Source organism: Oncorhynchus nerka, linkage group LG22 (genome assembly GCF_034236695.1).
Source record: "Oncorhynchus nerka isolate Pitt River linkage group LG22, Oner_Uvic_2.0, whole genome shotgun sequence".
Taxonomy (NCBI): domain Eukaryota; kingdom Metazoa; phylum Chordata; class Actinopteri; order Salmoniformes; family Salmonidae; genus Oncorhynchus; species Oncorhynchus nerka.
In genome coordinates this window covers 40,431,881-40,450,870 of record NC_088417.1, presented here as the reverse complement: position 1 = coordinate 40,450,870, position 18,990 = coordinate 40,431,881, and the positions used below count along the sequence as shown (strand labels likewise).

Below are 18,990 nucleotides of genomic sequence, written 5' to 3'. Positions count from 1 at the left end.
GGCTTTGTCACTGTGTTTGGTTAGACTAAGCCAAACATGCACTGCGTAAAGATTCTGTTTCAGTCCAGTATTTAATTATTTATCCTCTGATGTTAAGAAAAAAAAATACAAAAAGGCATGCCGAAACTAAAGACTCAAACAAACAAAAGGCTTCAACAAAAGCCAGCAGCCTCATGACTCTGCCAGCTGGGACACTGACTGTCGATCCGCCTTAATTGGTAGCACGTGTGCAAATAAAGGCTCAGCAACTAGACCTGGTTACCGCTGCCATCTGAGGATGGAGTGTTTGTCTATGTCCAAATGCTCATCGTAACCCCATATGCTAACGTTAGTAACTTTTCCATCTCTCTGATAAACATGTTTTTGTGTTGCTTTAACCGCAGCCACATCAAGAGATTTGTGTTTGGTGAAGGTACATAACTGGATCTACACAACCAATGTCTTGGGATGTGATTGCATCTTGACGTTAGAGTACTTTGGAGGTCTGAAAACATGTTGATTTGTAAATGTGATCTCCTTTTAAACGTGAATCTGTAAGTAACCGCAGCCACATCTAGAGATTTGTGTTTGGTCCCATTTTCCTCTCAGAATTGGGGACATTTTACCAATACATTAGTCCTAGCTAACATGGTTTTTACAGATCCCGTATAATATGAATTCAGACGTTCCATTCTCCATTCAATTTGATTCAACTGCTCTGATCGTTTGAAACTTTTGGGTTCAGACAGAGTGAGATTCAATTTCTAGTTTCCTTTCCCCTCAACTGGCAGTGGTTGCAGCATGGCTCTGTTCTGTTGTGCTTTGTCTTTCTCGTCTGCGTTTGTGGTAAATGAAAGTCGTCACGTTACACTGTGTGAATCATCACTGTATTTCCTGCAACTCATAGATTGATGGGTTTATGGTACGCAAGCTTTGTTTCCTAGATCTAGCAGGGTAGCCTAGTGGTTAGAGCATTGGACTAGTAACCGGAAGGTTGCGAGTTCAAATCCCCGAGCTGACAAGGTACAAATCTGTCGTTCTGCCCCTGAACAGGCAGTTAACCCACTGTTCCTAGGCCGTCATTGAAAATAAGAATTTGTTCTTAACTGACTTGCCTAGTTAAATAAAGGTAAAATAAAAATAGCTTTCAAATGATGATGATGATGACCCTTTTGAATCAAGGGGAGATTCTTGTTTAGGAAAAAGACCGTCCTCTCCTCGAGTCTTCCGTCATCTCTCCTCCGTGACCTGGAAACCGATAAGTGGTTGAGTGCTCGACAAGTGTCTATCGTTATTAGGTGAACGGAGGAGTCTGCCTCTGTCCTCGATTGCTTCCTCCCGTGGAATCTCCTCAGATGAAATCTGCCACACCCCCTTGAATCAGCTGTTTTCTTGGAGGAGAAAAGCAGCACACATTTAAAAACTATGTTAGTTATCCTTTTAACTCTAAAATTAATTATTTCCAATTTACATGTATATTTTGGGATTCTCATTTCATATAAGTGCATTTGTTTCCACGTTTCCTCTCCTCGATTACCCTTGACCTTTTTCAAAGGAGGAGAGGACGGAGGACAGAGGAGTTAACCTAACCAATTGAGAATCTCCCAAGAATGGCCCATCCCTTTGCTCAGCAATACAATAGGCAGCCATTTTATCCCATCAGCTCAGTGAGGATTGGACATCAGACAATAATAAATTATTGACGTTTGCTACGGGCAGTTCATAGCTACACTTCAATTACATATGCATCAAGCTTCTCAGAGTAGAAGTGTTGATCAGCTCAGCTCCCCCTGTCCTGTCCATCTTATTCATTGTAATCTAAAATCAAAACTGATCCCAAATCAACACTCTGAGACGCTTGATATCTACGGCCCCAGATTGGAAGTAAAACTGTGTTGTTCCTTGACTGTGAGCCTCGCTTAAGTCTGAATGTGGGCGAGAAAGGCATTCACTACCAACCTACCTCCTCAGTCAGTGTGAACTAGATCACACCTAATGCATTCTAAGTAGGGTTGCAAGCTTTGAGAAGAAGTAGCCTTGTATTCTAATGCCCACATTCACAGTCAGCTTGGTTGGCCTCTGAGTTTGTGAGGATTTAAATGTTTGTGGTCTTCTATTATCACCACACACCATGTGAACAAAGAGAGCTTAGACAACATTTTCCTTGAGTCCCATCTCTGCTCTACTGCACACCAAACCACACACACAAGGCATGGTTTGAGCATGCAAACATTTCATGCACACATTTCATGGTTTGAGCACACAGAATTTTCCTATGCAGTCCCATCTTTGCTCTATTGCACACCACACACACACACACACACACACACACACACTACACTACACCCCACACACAAGGCATGGTTTGAGCACTTGTGCTCCTAAGTTGGAAAATGTAGGCTTACACAAAGAAACATTTAATAACACCATGAAAACTGTTAGCTATTAAAGCGGCAATCTGTAGTTGAAACAACAACAAAGCAATTCCCCACGACTGTTTAGTTAAAGGTTAAGGGATGGGGCGGTGAGAAATGTAAAGGCACTCAAATTCATAGAAAGAGCTTTGGATGATGCAAGGACTGACCCTCCATGATATCAACATTATAGTTTAAACATATTTTGAGGCTACACTGTGTTTGTTTACATTTGACTTTGTTTACAAACATTGGTAAAACAAGGTTATATTTAGCTTCTGTTGGGATACCACAGTTTAAATAAGCTCATTGGGCATTTATGGGTTTATGTCATATGTTTTTGAGTTAAAACAAAAATGGATGTGGTAACTAGACCGATTTAATTAGAACGGCAGATTTCAAGTTTTCATAACAATCGGTAATCAGCATGTTTGGACGCTGATTATATTGCAATCCACGAGGAGACTGCGTGACAGGCTGACCACCTATTATGCGAGTGCAGGCAGCAAGGAGCCCTGGTAATTTGCTATCTAGCATTAAAATGATCTCATAAAAAAAGAGCAATCTTAACATAATCACTAGTTAACTACACATGGTTGATGATATTACTAATTTAACTAGCTTGTCCAGCGTTGCATGTAATCGGTGCCTGAAACTGTGTCACTTCTCTTGCGATCAGTGTAAGCATGAGGCGGCAGGTAGCCTAGTGGTTAGAGCGTTGGACAAGTAACTGGAAGGTTGCAAGATTGAATCCCTGAGGTAAAATTCTCTTGTTCTGCCCCTGAACAAGGCAGTTAACCCACTGTTCCTAGGCCGTCATTGAAAATAAGAATTTGTTCTTAACTGACTTGCCTAGTTCAATAAAGGTTAAATAAATTAGAGTCCAGGTATATGCAGCAGTTTAAGTTTATGCAGCTGGCTCGTTGCGAACTGTGTGAAGACCATTTCTTACGAACAAAGACCGGAATTAATTTGCCAGTATGTTACATAATTATGATATAACATTGAAGGTTGTGCAATGTAACAGCAATAGACTTAGGGTTGCCACCCGTTTGATAAAATACGGAACGGTTCCGTATTTCACTGAAAGAATAAAAGTTTTGTTTTCGAAATGATCGTTTCTGGATTTCACCATATTAATAACCTAAGGCTCATATTTCTGTGTGTTTATTATGTTATAATTAAGGCTATGATTTGATTGAGCGGTGGTAGGCAGCAGCAGGCTCGTAAGCGTTCATTAAAACCCGCACTTTCCTCCGTTTGCCAGCAGTTTTTCACAATTCTTGAAACACAGCGCTGTTTATGACAAACTATCGACTCCCGAGATTAGGCAGGCAATACTATAGTGCCTATAAGAACATCCAATAGTAAAAGAATAATGAAAAACAAATGGTATAGAGAGAAGTAGTCCTATAATAACTACAATCAAAAACTTCATACCTGGAAATATTGAAGACTCATGTTAAAAGGAACCACCAGCCTTCATATGTTCTCATGTTCTGAGCAAGGAACTTAATCATTAGTTTTTTTACATGGCACATACTGCACTTTTACTTTCTTCTCCAAACCAAATTGAGCATGTTTCATTATTTATTTGAGACTAAATTGATTTGATTTATGTATTATATTAAGTTAAAATAAGTGTTCATTGTTCATTCAGCGTTGTTGTAATTGTCATTATTACAAATATATATTAAAAAGAATATATTTAAAAAATTGGCAGATTTTGATCGGTATTTGTTTTTTTTATTGGTCCTCCAATAATCGGTATCGGCGTTGAAAAATCATAATTGGTTGGCCTCTAGTAGTAACTGCATATTGCATTTTTTAAAATAAGGATATCCAGCAATAACATAATAGAGTTTAGGAACACCAGAAAAAAGTATTTTAGATTTTATAATGAGCTATCAAATCATATCAAACTTTATCAAACTTCACATGCGCCGAATACAACAGGTGTAGACCTTACTGTGAAATGCTTACTTACAAGCCCTTGACCAACAATCAGTTCAAGAAAGAGTTAAGAAAATATTTACCAAATAAACTAAAGTAACACAATAACAAAATATAGCTTACACAAAAAAACAGCCTACATTGGCTCAGCCAATATGAATCCTAGCTACATTTCAAGCTCATCTCCTACAGAAGCTCTCCCTTTCTTTCTGTGTCACCACATGTTCATGTACTACTGAGGCTGTGGGACAGCGAAGAAATCATTACAACCATTTTTACCTTGGTGATTTATTTTCTAGGGGCACTGGTGCTCCCACATAAAAGTTCCAGGTAGCAAAGCAAAATCTTCAGGAGCGTATGTCCCTTAAAATGGTAGCAATGTAGAGTCCTGCTTTGGTCCCTGGTCAAAACTAGTGCACTATTTAGGGAATAGTGTGCCATTGGCAATGCATATGGTGACCAATGGGAACCTGGCCTGGGCCCCAGCCATCATGCTGCTGGTGTGATCTGATTCTGAATGCAGCACTGCCATAGAAGGAAATGGGACAGACCCTCTGTGTTTAGGGACCTCCGGAACAACAAGGTTAGTTGAGTCAGTGTCCCAATAGCAGGAAAGTTATTCAGTGCTGATCTTTTCCATTCATTTGGGGTGAAGGTACATAACTGGATCTACACAACCAATGTCTTGGGATGTGATTGCAGCTTGACATTAGAGCACTTTGGAGGTCTGAAAACATATGTTGATTTGTAAGTGTAATGTCCTTTTAAACGTGAATCTGTAAGTAACCGCAGCAGTAACCGCAGCCAGTGTTTGGTCCCATTTTCCTCTACAGAATTGGGGACTTTTTACCAATACATTAGGCCTAGCTAACATGGTCTTTACACACGAATTTTTATTTAATTTAACTAGGCAAGTCCATTAGGAAACAAATTCTTATTTACGATGACGGCCAAACCCGGACGACGCTGGGCCAATTGTGCACCGCCCTATTGGACTCACAATCAACGGCCGGATGTGATTCAGTCAGGATTCGAACCAGGGACTTTAGTGTTGCATCTTAGACCGCTGCACCACTCGGGAGCCCAAAATCCCCTGCTGAATCTGAAATGTTCTTTCAGAACAACATTTTATTTTTATTTCTCTATTTGTTTTCAGATGTTCCATTCAACTTGGTTCAACTGCTCTGATCGTTTGAAACTTTTGTGTTCAGACAGTGAGATTCTAGTTTCCTTTCCCCTCAACTGGCAGTGGTTGCAGCATGGCTCTGTTCTCTTGTGCTTTGTCTTTCTCGTCTGCGTTTGTGGTAAATGAAAGTCGTCACGTTACACTGTGTGAATCATCACTGTATTTCCTGCAACTCATAGATTGATGGGTTTATGGTACGCAAGCTTTGTTTCCTGGATCTACTCGGCAACAGAGATTACCATGTCTTGTGATTGGCTGACCTTAGATCCTTAAACTTTTGACCTGATAGCTTTCAAATGATGATGATGATGACCCTTTTGAATCAAGGGGAGATTCTCGTTTAGGAAAAAAACCGTCCTCTCCTCGAGTCTTCCGTCATCTCTCCTCCGTGACCTGGAAACCGATAAGTGGTTGAGTGCTCGACAAGTGTCTATCGTTATTAGGTGAACGGAGGAGTCTGCCTCTGTCCTCGATTGCTTCCTCCCGTGGAGTCTCCTCAGCTGAAATCTGCCACACCCCCTTGAATCAGCTGGTTTTTTTTCTCGGAGAAAAGCATGCACACATTTAAAAACAATATGGTAATTGTCCTTTTAACTCTAAAATGAATTATTACCACTTCACACATTCTCATTTCATATAAGTGCATTTGTTTCCACGTTTCCTCTCGTCAATTACCATTGCCATTTTTCAAAGGAGGAGAGGACAGTGGAGTTATCAAAACCAATTGACAATCTCCCAAGAATGGCCCAGCCATTTTACCCCTTCAACTCAGAGAGGACTGGACATCAGACAACAATAAATAATTTGATCTTCACTACTGGCAGTGTGATCCACAGGTAGACACCATGAACTACGTGGGCCAGCTGGCAGGCCAGGTGCTGGTGACTGTGAAGGAGCTGTATAAGGGCATCAACCAGGCCACGCTTTCCGGCTGCATTGACGTGGTGGTGGTCAGACAGCCTGACGGGACTTTCCACTGCTCCCCCTTCCATGTACGCTTCGGGAAACTTGGCGTGCTGCGCTCCAAGGAGAAAGTGGTGAGTTTGTGGATAACTGAGGAAGAGAGAATGAGAGGGTTGGGGGTATAGTCAAACAGAGCTTCCTCAAACTGTAAGCATAACGCACATGGCCAAGGATGACCTCACCCCCATATGTCCCAAATGGCACCCTATTTCCTCATACAGTGCACTACATTTGACCAGGGCCCATGAGACTGGTTAAAAGTGATACAATGTATTAGGAATAGTGTGCTATTTGGGATGCATACCTTGTTGCTGTATTCCCCATTATCTTTGGCCGCTTGATGTCGACAACCTTTGCCCAGGTCTGTCATGGCAGTTTAGTATGACAGGGTTGCATGTCTTTGTTACCCTCTGTCACATGCATAACTGGCATGCAATTATGGCCCTTTCATATTGCTGTGTGGAGGTGCTTCTGCCTGACACAGATCCAGGTATTAACCTTCCTCCTGAGAGCGGAGAGTGAATAGGGGGAGGACAACCAGGCTAGCTCACCATCCCTGAGACACTGCGGCTAGTATCCCAAATGGCACCCTGTTCCCTATTTAGTGCACTACTTTTGACCAGGGTCCATTAGGGCTCTGGTCAAAAGTAGTGCACGAAATAGGGAATAAGATGCCATTTGGGATGCTGGCAGGAACACCTCTCTACTGCTTCTGCTGCCGTTAGCCTCAGTCACTATGGCAACCCAATTTTAGATTTGCCTCTGCATAGCGAAGAGGAGAGCTGGCCTTTTATACAGTACAGAGAGGAATGTAATGAAACAGTGTGGGAGGATTGACCCAGCATCAGGTAGTGGATTTGTTGATGGTGCTATTTTTTTTATAAGATCCTTTTTGAAACTCGTATAGCTACTCCACAGGTTGCATTATTGATGGACAGAAAACATTTCCCCTCATCGCATATCTCTCGAGTCAAGTGTCTCTTTATTCTCTTTACAGAAACAGACCATTAATACTCTGTCTGCATCCCAATGGTATCCATGAGTTCATCTGACTCTGGGGAAGTAGATAATGGGCCTCATTACCAAAATCACAAAGTATCCCATTAAGCTTAACAGTAAACACTATGATGTACTGTAGGCAGGTCATCATCTGTTGGCCCAGTTTGCATTCAGGAACCATAGCATAGTGTTAGCCTAAAACAAACAAAAAAAAAGTGTTATTTTGAGCTTGCAAGCACACAATAATAAGAAGTAGGCCTATGCCCAATATCTAGAGTGGTCTTGCTGAATTAAGCAAGCACACTATAACATTTTGTGGAAGCTGTTTGTTTATGAATGCCTTGGTTTGTTACTGGACGTTATTGTAAAGTGTTGTTTTGAGATTTGATAAATTCACAGTCATACCTTCTCATGTGGTTACCAGGCCTCAGTTAAACGTCAGTTTCGCCTATTAATTCAGTTGCATCTTCCAGTTAGTAGACTACGGGCTGTATACAGTATATCAAGCACCGAATAGGAGTGCCCCCCCTGTCCATGTAAGCTTATGGGCAAAACTGATCCTAAATCAGCACTTCTGGTCTGAGATCCTTGATACCTATGGCCCCAGAGTTCCTCCATAAATCGGTGGCTGACCTTTCCATTACCTCTACAGATTGACATTGAGATCAATGGAGAACCAGTGGAGCTGCACATGAAGCTGGGGGACAACGGAGAGGCCTTCTTTGTTCAGGAAACGGAGCAGCATAATGTGAGTTTATTTTATTTTATTGGTCAACCACTGTTGACACAGCTTATTACTGACTATGTATCCCAAATGGCACCCTATTCCCCCAAAAATGCACTTATTTTGATCTAAAGTAGTGCACTATGTATGGAATAAGGTGCCATTGGGGATGCATTCTATAACGTAAACTTGTGACTCATCTCTCTTTTTGTCACCCCGTCCCAGGAGATCGTCCCTGCCCACCTTGTGACTTCGCCCATCCCGACAGAGGAGGCTCTGTGGAGGGGCAGAGAGTCTAGAGCTGGAGGGTCGGGTCTGGAGGTTGTGCTGCAGCCCCCTCAGGGGTGCTCAGAGGACCCAGCCTCCTCCTCTGCCACCCTCCTCCCCCCCAGCACCACAGCAGGGAAAAAGAAGAAGAGACGCAGGAGGAAGCACAAAGCAGATCCCCGGAAGGAGGAGCAACAGACCCCTACTGCTTGTGGGGAGGAGGTCTGTGAGCTGAGCTCAGACGATGAGCACGGTGGCACACACAACAACAGCAGGTAAATCCATGGAAGTTGGGGTACCTACAAAATGGCACCTTATTCCCTACATAGTGCACTGCGTTTGGCCTATGGGCCTTGGTCAAAAGTAGTGCACTACTGTATGTAGGGAATAGGGTGCCATTTGGTATGTATTCTGGGTCTGGGTGGGTCTGCTCTGCATAGTGTTTAGTGTTAACCCTGCGGTTGATGGTGTGATGTTCTTTACCTCCTCAGGGCCTCTTCGTTCTCTACAGTGAAGGATACAGTGGAAAACAGGCAGCACCCCACCCTCCACTCTCTGGACAGATATCCTTTCTCTGATGGAGACTGGTCTACCGGCAGCAGCCTCAGGTATGACCCCCTCAGTCAGTCAGTCACTTATTAACTTCTTATTCAAATATTTACACAGATCATACACACAGACAGGATCATTAGAGATTTTTGGTTTCTTAGGATTTGACAAAATCGATACTAGGGCTGGGGAGTCAATCCAAGGCACGTTGTGGGGCAGCGCCCTGGACAACCGTCAATGCACCTTTTAAAGGCGCAATGTCTCTGACGTGATGTTGGCTCAAGCAAAAATGACCTTAAAAGGTGTGTTGCCGGCTGTCCAGTTTGCTGCTCTGTAAACATGCCTTGCTGTCAATCCTGCCCCTAGGTAGATTTAAATTGAAGTGCTACGACAAATGTAAAATAGGCCTGTGGAGCTGTGTATACATGTCCTCTTGTGTTCAAAGTGAATGTATTGGGAGTTTTTTTGTTGTTGATTTCAGCAGATCCTCAAGATCCCTGTCCGAGCCCATGTCTCCAAAGAGCGACTCTGAGCTGATGGTGAAGTCATCAGAGAGCATGCTCAGAGCAGAGTCACACATGCAGTGGTCCTGGGGAGAGTTCCCAGAATCGACCAGGGTAAGGCCTGGGTCTTGCTTCTCAAATGGCACCCTATTCCCTATATAGTGCGCAACTTTTGGGAATAGGGTGCCATTTGGGAAGTATAGACTGTATGTCCTCCATCTCAGAGATGGAAACATGCCAGAATTGTCATGACATGAATATACCCATACCCACTTATTTCATATTGGCTCTCTTTGTCCAGGTCTGTAAGAAAGAGCGCTCGGAGCTGACTAAGACGGTAACTATAACTCCATCAGAGAGCACCCACTTCAGGGTCATCTTCAGCTCTGAGGCCATGGGGGTGGAGGCAGGGGGCATCCACAACACTCTGGACCCTTTGTGTGGACCTGCCATCGTCAAACCAGAACCCCGGACTCCCAAACAAAGTGCCCTCCATAGCTCCAAACACCACCCACCCGACTCTCTATCTGAAACCCATTGTCCCCCCCAACCTGAACCGTGTCCCCTCAAACTAGAGCTAGGTGCTCTCACAGCAGATCCCTATCCCACCCCCCTTCTGCCCAAGCCTGAGCGTAGGGCTCGTTGGACCTCCACTCCCCCCAGTGTGCTTGGTTCCAGCCGGAGGGACAGTGGCTCTGCTGCCTGTGGGGCCAGCCGCATGGCTGGGGACCTGGGGCCCATTGGCTCCAAGACTGACTCCCCGTCCAAGAGGAGAGGTACTAATTGTGCAGAGTAAAAGCAACCAAGCTTATTTAAGAAACCACATCTAAAGTATAGCCCTCTGTTGTCCATGACAGCTGGCATGAACCAAGTCTTCACAGGACCTTTATGTCCCCTATTTGATATTGTGTCCCCTATTTTAAGAACCCCATAGCGTTGTCACTTCAGAATGGTGTGATGGCAACAGAGAGGAAATTACTTATTCATGAGCTCAGACAGTGTTATTGACTAACGTTACACCCAGACAGTGTTTGGTAGAGCAGTGTTTTATTAGAATACAATAACAGGAAGGAAGTGGTTTGCTTTGAGGTCTGGGAAGTTCTTACTTGCCTCTCAGGCTGTGTCTCAAATGGCACCCTATTCTCAATATAATTAACTACTTTTGACCAGGACCCATAGGGCTCTGGTAAAAAGTAGTGTGCTATAATAGGCAATAGGGTGCCATTTAGGATGTACCCTCCGGCTGAATGGGGCTTTACAGAATGCTTAGAGATTTCCCAGAAGTGAAAAAGGTGAACAACAGTATTTGTGAATGGTTTATAAGAATGTGAACGTTGATGGTTTTTGTGAATGTTGACGGTTTCTCTGTGACGAAGGTGTGAGAAAGAGGAGTCAACACCAGGGTCCTGAGGATATTTACCTGGATGACCTGAACGCTATGGAGCCTGATATTGTTGCACGCTACTTAGGTCCCAAGAGGTAACTCATCATGTCTTTCATCGCATGTATTGTAGCCCTATTCCCTTTATAGGCACCCCGTTCCCTTTATAGTGCACTACTTTTGACGAGGGCCTGTATTCTGTTGTAGTGACTGATCAGTCTGTGGTTATTTCTGTGTGTTGCAGTGAGTCCGAGGCGGTCCCTAAGCACTGGGTAGAGGTGGGCCGGCGCGATGGGTCCCAGTCTCCCCAGTCTGTGGGCAGTGCAGCGGCCGACAGCGGGACCGATTGTCTGTCTGACTCGGCTGGGGATCTACCAGATGTCACCCTGTCTCTCTGTGGAGGAGTCGGAGAGAACTCTGAAATCTCCAAAGGTAAGGTTTCCTACTCTGTGTAAGTGTTACATTATAGTGACAAGTGCTGTTTCCCAAAGTGCACCCTATTCCCTAGTATAATGCATTGCATTTGACCAGGGCCTGTAGGGAATAGGTTCCATTTGGGATGTAGCCTAGGACCTTGATAAGTACGCAAATCATAAACTGGTACACTATTACTCACTAATGCCACAAATAATAATATGACTTATGATAATAGGGATGCAAATGCTTTGATTTTTTTTTATTGCAGAGAAATTCATGGAGCACATCATCACATATCACGAATTTGCTGAAAATCCAGCAATTATTGACAATCCCAATTTGGTGGTTAGAATTTCAAACCGGTGAGTCGTTACAGCCGTCATACTCATACTAATTCATCTTACTACATTGTACTAATTCTTAGACTATGACATTTTGAACAGAAGATCACAATTAGATTTCCTTGAACTTGAAACTTATCACAATTATTTTTATTACACACATACAATATACTTTATATGGACTTAGTTTGCAAAACATTAAGAACACCTGCTCTTTCCATGACATAGACTCACCTGGTGAATCCAGGTGAAAGCTATTGATGTCACTAGTTAAATCCACTTCAATCAGTGCAGATGAAGGGGAGGAGACAGGTTAAAGAAGGATTTGTAAGCCTTGCGGTAATTCAGACATGGATTGTGTATGTGTGCCATTCAGAGGGTGAATGGACAAGACAAAAGATTTGTGCTTTTGAATGGGGTATGGTAGTAGTTGCCAGGCGCACTGGTTTGAGTGTGGCAAGAACTGCAACGCTGCTGGGTTTTTCACGCTCAAAAGTTTCCTGTGTGTATCAAGAATGGTCCCCCTCCCAAAGGACATCCAGCCAATCTGACACAACTGTGGGAAGCATTGGAGTCAACATGGGCCAGCATCCCTTTGGAACGCTATCGACACCTTGTAGTCCTTGCCCCGACGAATAGAGGCCGTTCTGAGAGAAAAAGGGGGTGCAACTCAATATTGTGTTTTATACACGCCATATATATATATATAAATGCAAAATGCGACAATTTCTAAGATCACTGAGATTACAGTTCATATGAGGAAATGTTTAATCAGCTTCTTGATATGCCAGACTTGACAGGTGAATGGATTATTTTGTCAAAGGAGAAATGCTCACTAACAGGGATGTAAACAAATTTGTGACCAAAATCTGAGAGAAATAAGCTTTTTGTCCGTATGGAAAATTTCTGGGATCTTTTATTTCAGCTCATGAAACATGGGACAAACACATGTTGCCTTGCATTTATATTTGTGTTCAGTGTGTATATTTACACACTGAGCAAAGCTGTCATCAAGTCAATGGGTGGCTACTTTGAATAATCTCAGATATAAAATATATTTACACTTGAACACCCTTTTGCTTACTACATGATTCCATATGTGTTATTTCATAGTTTTTATGTTTCATAGTTTTGATGTTTTCAAATGTTTACAACTTTTGACTGGTACTGTACTGTTTAATATTTATTTCCATCTATATATTTTTTTTTTTTACAGATATTACAACTGGACATTGGCAGCTCCGTTGATACTGAGTATGCAAGCTTTCCAGAAGAACCTGCCCAAGGTAGATCACAAGTTATGCATTAGAAATGTATGTTATAACTTAAACATTCTGTGCGTGTACTCATAAATACTTAATCTCAGGCCACAGAGGAGGCGTGGGTGAAGGAGAAGATGCCTAAGAAGTCTGGCCGCTGGTGGTTCTGGAGGAAGAGCAGCGTCAAACAGGTAGGAAATGCATCCCAAATTTCACCCTATTCCCTATATAGGGGTTCTGATCAAAATGAGCGTACTACATAGGGAATAGGGTGCCATTTGGGTGTTCTTGCAGTACGCTTTAGGTCCACTGGTATTGATACTCTGTAGTTCTCATAGTGAAATTGACCCTAGCTGAACTACTTTCTGGATTCTATGCTTCGTCAACTTGAACAGATGGTTGTTGGTGTTCCCCCTTTTTCTTCATGCCTCTGTGTGGGCAGGAAATAGTTTCCATGTGAATCGCATTGGATTTGTTTTAATTTCCATTGTAAATGAGCCTAATCAAGTCAGAATGAGGAGAACCATGTGCTCATTGTACTGCATATAGGAAGGAGTTGTTTAATGTAAAAATGGGCAGTAATTACACTAAATCATTATATAAATACTCAAATCAATGTTGATATGATGTTCCGTTATGGGATAATTAATGTCTGCTCCTCTCGCCAGTCTTCAGAGGCCAAGCTGGACAGACAGGAGTCCCTGTCAGAGACACACAGAGACACAGAGAGCCCTGTCCTTGATCAACAAAGTCCAGCAGTCCCACAGTGAGTCAGCCCAGCACCACCCTGTCTGTCCCCCACCACCAGCCCTGGCATTGTTTCACAAGGGGAAGCCCAATTAGTCACACACTGACGTCACCCTCCTCACCCATATTCTTGACACCAACAAATGACAAACTGGATTAGCTCTGGGAAAACAGTGACCCATCGGAAGTGCCCCTGAGAACATGCATGAGGCACCCGGTTTAGAAGTCTCATCAGCATTTTGTCTTTCAGTAGTAAATGAAGCTGAATGACAATTGAGATTGTTGGGACACTGCCCTCTAGTGGCAACATATACAAGTTCTGGGGGTTTATTTTGAGTAACTACTCACTCATCTTTACTCCTATTAGTTTAACCTTAGACTGTTTTTAGGAAGTCTGATATTGAAATGAGGTTGTTGTTATTTGGAATGCAGGCAGAAAGCAGCAGCAGACTCCTCCAGTGATGAAGAATCTAAAGAGCTGAATGCACTGGCACCTACTGAGCGTGTGCAGACAGAGATTTCAGCACCAACCGGATCACACTCCTACAAGAAGTCTCTCCGCCTCTCATCTGACCAGATAGTAAGAGCCTCGTTCATAACTTATGAAGTTATATTACCACAGAGTTGGACAGAGTGCACATCGCTGCATCCTTGCCATAATGGCTTCTCAGGCAGTGCCATTGAAGGCTTTTGGGGGCAAGTGCACCCTCTCTCCTAATCTGTATTATAGCACCTGTCAATACCCAGCAGATATTTGCAAAACCACTTGCTGTCACTGTCACGCACCACTTCATCTCTGTCTTCTCATAGGTGAGTCTGAAACTGAGGGAGGGGCCTAATGACGTCACCTTCAGCATCACCACTCAGTACCAGGGCACGTGTCGCTGCGAGGGCACCATTTACCTGTGGAACTGGGATGACAAAGTCATTATCTCCGACATCGACGGCACCATCACCAAGTAAAGTGGCTTTCAATGCTGTTGAACTACATTACCAGTGTTACATTCCCCAATAAGAAAACAAAAATACTTTCACTCAGCAGAAAAATGGTACAAACATGAGCCGCGGACAACCAAAACGAAACAGGTGGGGTTTTAAAATGGGTTCTGAAAGGCATACAAGTGGGTGCCGGCCAAGCAAACTTGAGTAGGGTCTTAACCATAGAAATGGAGAACTCATTTTTACATCTGTGCCATTATAGCGTCGGGGATAGCATGGCCAGCGCCATTGAGGCTAGAACCCATAGGAATCCCCACCCAGTTGACTACTTTAAAATGGCAGAAGCCTTCAATGGCTCTACCCATGCTAAAATGGCTTTTTGGCCACTTTAAAGCCTCCATCATTCTCTATTGTCTTAACACACCAACCATGGACACCCACTAGGGTTAGGGACTGAAAATAAATGTGTAGCCAAACAACCAAACAGGGGAGAGCGAAGATAAAAGGCTTTGTTCATCAGCTTAAAGAGAACAAGCTAAAAAAAATAGCACATGTGAAACCTCTTCTGACTAACGAGCACGACAAGTGCAACCCATCCTGATCAATAAGTAGGATTCCAATCGGAGCGTGCCACACCCACACAGAACCATCCTTCGAAATTCACTTTGAGAGAAAAACCAAAAGCCTGTAACACCACTCAATGTCAACTCCTACTGTCTGAGGTTGTGTCTCAAATGGCACCCTATTCCCCTCTTAGTGCACCATAAGGCCCTGGTCAAAACTAGTGCACTATATAGGGAGTTCGATTAAGGTCCTCTCCTGATCTTTTAATCTCACAGTTTGTTTGTTTGGTTCTGGAGGTCTGTCTGGTAATCAGATCATGATTACAGTTAATTAATCAGTTCTTAAGTTATTATTATAATCCTGTAAGGCATTCACACTAGCTAATTCCTCCAGGTGGTGAATCTCGTTTTGAAGCCTGACAAAATGCTTATTTTCTTAGGTCAGATGTGTTTGGCCAAATCCTCCCTCAGCTTGGAAAAGACTGGACTCATCAAGGCATCGCTAAGCTCTACCACTCAGTGCATGAGTAAGTAGGTCCCAGGCCAGTGGCTGTATGTGTAAAGTGTCTCAGTGAGAGTACTAATCTAGGATTAGGGCCTCTATTCAATCTGTATCGCGGAAGTTCAGCGCTCTTTAATAAAATAAAGCAAAGGCAATGTTCCCACGTTAACGGCGACTGCATTCAAGTTAAACACTGTGTATATTGGAAATTACTTTTACATTTCTATTGCGCAATCTGTAACGCTTCAGCGATCCAGACTGAATAGAGCCTGTTCTTATTTATTATCTGAAAGGTGAAACTGATCTTAAATCAACTCGCCTACTCTGAAGCATTTGATACATACGGCCCCAGAGCTACCGTTTCTGACATTCACCACTTATGCATGACTATTCACATTCTTGTTCCACATTTAATTTTTTTTTTTTAAATCCAGTAGCTCAACAATTCGAGTGAGTGGCTAGGATAATGATCCAATGTAGGCTCTATATGCATGTTGAGGTTGCAGTTACTTCAGTACGCATGTCTACTGTCTTCAGGAATGGCTACAAGTTCCTGTACTGTTCGGCGCGGGCCATCGGCATGGCCGACATGACCAGAGGGTACCTGCACTGGGTGAACGACCGGGGTACCATCCTGCCTCAAGGACCCCTCATGCTCTCCCCTAGCAGCCTCTTCTCTGCCTTTCATAGGTAAAACGGACCTTTCCTTTCTCATTTGGTCAGTCTGTTTATTATTGTAATACAGTCATATGGTTTAGTATAAAGATGTATAGAAACTGCTTCTCCAGTAGAAATGCGCAATCAGGTCAATTGAAATGGGTGATGTCATGGCGACGTTGCCTAGCTAAGTTAATGCGCAGAAACACGTCATTGGGTTTAACGGTTGTCTCGCCCCGAACTGCGCATGTGCAGGCCGTCATGTCAAAGGCACTCCTTTGATATACAGTTGTTTTTGACGGTCAATGTAAACAGTCCAGGTGGCCATTTGATTAATTTTTCAGCATCTTATGGCTTGGGGGTAGAAGCTGTTGGGCATCTGGGTTTAGAAACTCTGATACAGTTATGATGGTGTTGCAAAATGGATTGATTTAAACATTGTAATAGCCTTGTAATATGCTTACATTTCAAGCATTTTATTTTACTTTAAACTTCTATAAAGGGAGGTAATTGAAAAGAAGCCAGAGAAGTTCAAGATTGAATGCCTCACAGACATCAAGAACCTCTTCTACCCAAACACACATCCCTTCTATGCAGCCTTTGGAAACCGAACAAATGTAAGCTTTGTTTTATCTTGTAATTATATACCTAATTTTGAATGTCAAAATAGGGAGACTGCTAAGATGACTCTTCCATTTTTGGCTCAGGATGTGTTTGCCTATAAGCAAGTGGGTGTCCCTGTGTGTCGGATATTCACAGTCAATCCCAAAGGAGAGCTCATCCTAGAGCAATCAAAAGGCAATAAAACATCGTAAGTAGCTACTTTGCAGGTTTGTCTGTATGTCAGTTGTGTGGGTTTCTTTGGAAGTATTTGGGCTGGAATTCGGCTCAGGCGTAAATTACCTTCAAAGTCAAGTGCGGTGCATTTGTCGACCGTGTGTCTTTGAATTCCGACCTTGGTCAGTAAGTAACTGTTATCTAACCCCTTGCCTGTCTCAATGTAGGTACGGCCGACTGAGTGAACTGGTAGAGCACGTTTTTCCTTTACGCAGTAAGGAGCAGAGCGCCACCTTCAGTTTCCCAGAATTCAGTTCTTTCTGCTTCTGGAGACAGCCAATCGATGAAGTCTGTCTTGAGGAGCTGCTCTGAGACAACCAATCGCTGAAGTCTGTCATGAGGAGCTGCTCTGAGACAACCAATCGCTGAAGTCGGTCTTCAGGAGCTGCCCTGATTCTGATTGGACAATTCCCACAGCTGTGGTATTATTTTCATGTATTAAGGTAGTAATTAACAGACACTTTGGTACGGTAGATAAACTTTGTTTTTTGGATGAGAAAAAAAAATCACTTGAAATCAACCTCAAATCAGCATAGGCAATATTGTGTGTTGCGTAATATTTTCATGGCTCTTTCCGTGATTGCTTGCACTTCCTTAATATCAGCTTTGATGACTGTATACTATGCGTCTACTGATGCTTACTCAATTGTTTAGTGCTCCCCAGGTACAAAAGCACTCGTTGTGAAGATATCAATAAGAACTGCCTCACATAATACACGTAGGCATACATTCTAACAGACTGTACAGCCTTACAATGTGGAGAGAAAGAAGGCCAGCTTAGTTGTAAGGTTAGTTGATTATTTGGCTTGAGTGTTAATGCTGACTTTTCACTTCTCATTTGGTTCAGTCTGCTTATAATTATAACAGTTATGTTGTTGCAATATGGTTAGATGTTAATTTGGAGAATCACGCTGCTTGGAAAGGCCTTAACTTATACAGTGCATGCTAAGCTTTAACTGAGATTGTTCTCTGAGCTGCCAGTGGAACTGGCACAAGTCTTAATTGGTAGAGATGTAATATATCTGAGCTGGCTCAATGTTTAAGACATACGGACAGGTAGCTGTAGTCAGGTTAAAGGTGAAGGAAGCACTTTCTAAAGTGTAGATGTTGCTCACACACACACAGCACGGGAGATTTTGGATGGAGACGGAATAATTTGCACTGAAAGCACAATCACAGTATTATGTTGAAACTTTTAGCCGACATTTTATGGGTTACCTTTACAATGTTTATGAAATGAATTCTTCTTCATTGGATATATTTCTGTTATAGCTTGGGTTAGTCTTGTATATTTGGAACTAATATTTAGGTTTAGTTTGGCATCCTCGTTTGGCTGTTGTATGTGATGGTGTTGCAGAGTTCCTCGGTAAAGATGTCATTCTTTCTATGAAAGAGCTATTGTGTGGAAGAGTTATACACATCCTAACGCTCTGGTATTTGTAGTTCTTTTCAGCAGCTGCTTGGATCGTGATCAGTGTATCTGTTAAGAGATTCATTTCCCACTTCTCACTCTTTCCAATCTCAAAATGCCTTTTTGCTTGTGTCACCGTGTACATTGAAGTGTGTGTTTTGGGATACGAATGGTTACCACAAGAATAAATACATTCGAAGATTCCATGCAGATGTCTGGTGTAAATGAGGGTGTGAGTTTTGGAAAAGCTCTTCATCTAGCTAAACGGATCTGTTAAAAACACAGCGTGACATTTTGCTCCGAGACCTTCGTCGGATAAGGATGTGTTAGAATGGAGAGTGTTGCACCAACTTCTGATACATCGTTCCATTATTTAAATGAGCAACTCCTACTACTGTT

The 18,990-nt window shown here is 42.8% G+C and overlaps 1 protein-coding gene across 5 annotated transcripts in view; it reads left to right on the top strand.

The window, feature by feature from the left end:
* Positions 1 to 18,795, top strand: part of LOC115105167 (phosphatidate phosphatase LPIN2-like) — a 41,049-nt gene extending 22,254 nt beyond the window's left edge. Inside the window, exons 2-20 of one of the 5 annotated variants that reach the window (XM_029626853.2) lie at positions 6,369 to 6,569; positions 8,147 to 8,242; positions 8,444 to 8,760; positions 8,977 to 9,093; positions 9,516 to 9,651; positions 9,839 to 10,313; positions 10,914 to 11,016; positions 11,163 to 11,350; positions 11,604 to 11,697; positions 12,893 to 12,962; positions 13,043 to 13,126; positions 13,604 to 13,701; positions 14,115 to 14,262; positions 14,493 to 14,641; positions 15,625 to 15,711; positions 16,224 to 16,376; positions 16,846 to 16,960; positions 17,051 to 17,154; positions 17,348 to 18,795. In XM_029626853.2, coding sequence (XP_029482713.2) covers positions 6,378 to 6,569; positions 8,147 to 8,242; positions 8,444 to 8,760; positions 8,977 to 9,093; positions 9,516 to 9,651; positions 9,839 to 10,313; positions 10,914 to 11,016; positions 11,163 to 11,350; positions 11,604 to 11,697; positions 12,893 to 12,962; positions 13,043 to 13,126; positions 13,604 to 13,701; positions 14,115 to 14,262; positions 14,493 to 14,641; positions 15,625 to 15,711; positions 16,224 to 16,376; positions 16,846 to 16,960; positions 17,051 to 17,154; positions 17,348 to 17,492 — 2,871 coding nt within the window. In that variant the 5' untranslated portion in view covers positions 6,369 to 6,377 and the 3' untranslated portion in view covers positions 17,493 to 18,795. Of the gene's footprint in view, positions 1 to 6,356; positions 6,570 to 8,146; positions 8,243 to 8,443; positions 8,761 to 8,976; positions 9,094 to 9,515; positions 9,652 to 9,838; positions 10,314 to 10,913; positions 11,017 to 11,162; positions 11,351 to 11,603; positions 11,698 to 12,892; positions 12,963 to 13,042; positions 13,127 to 13,603; positions 13,702 to 14,114; positions 14,263 to 14,492; positions 14,642 to 15,624; positions 15,712 to 16,223; positions 16,377 to 16,845; positions 16,961 to 17,050; positions 17,159 to 17,347 lie in introns of those variants that run through there. The other 4 variants (XM_029626852.2, XM_029626854.2, XM_029626856.2 and 1 more) reach the window with 4 other exon arrangements.
* Positions 18,796 to 18,990: the final 195 nt, after the last annotated feature.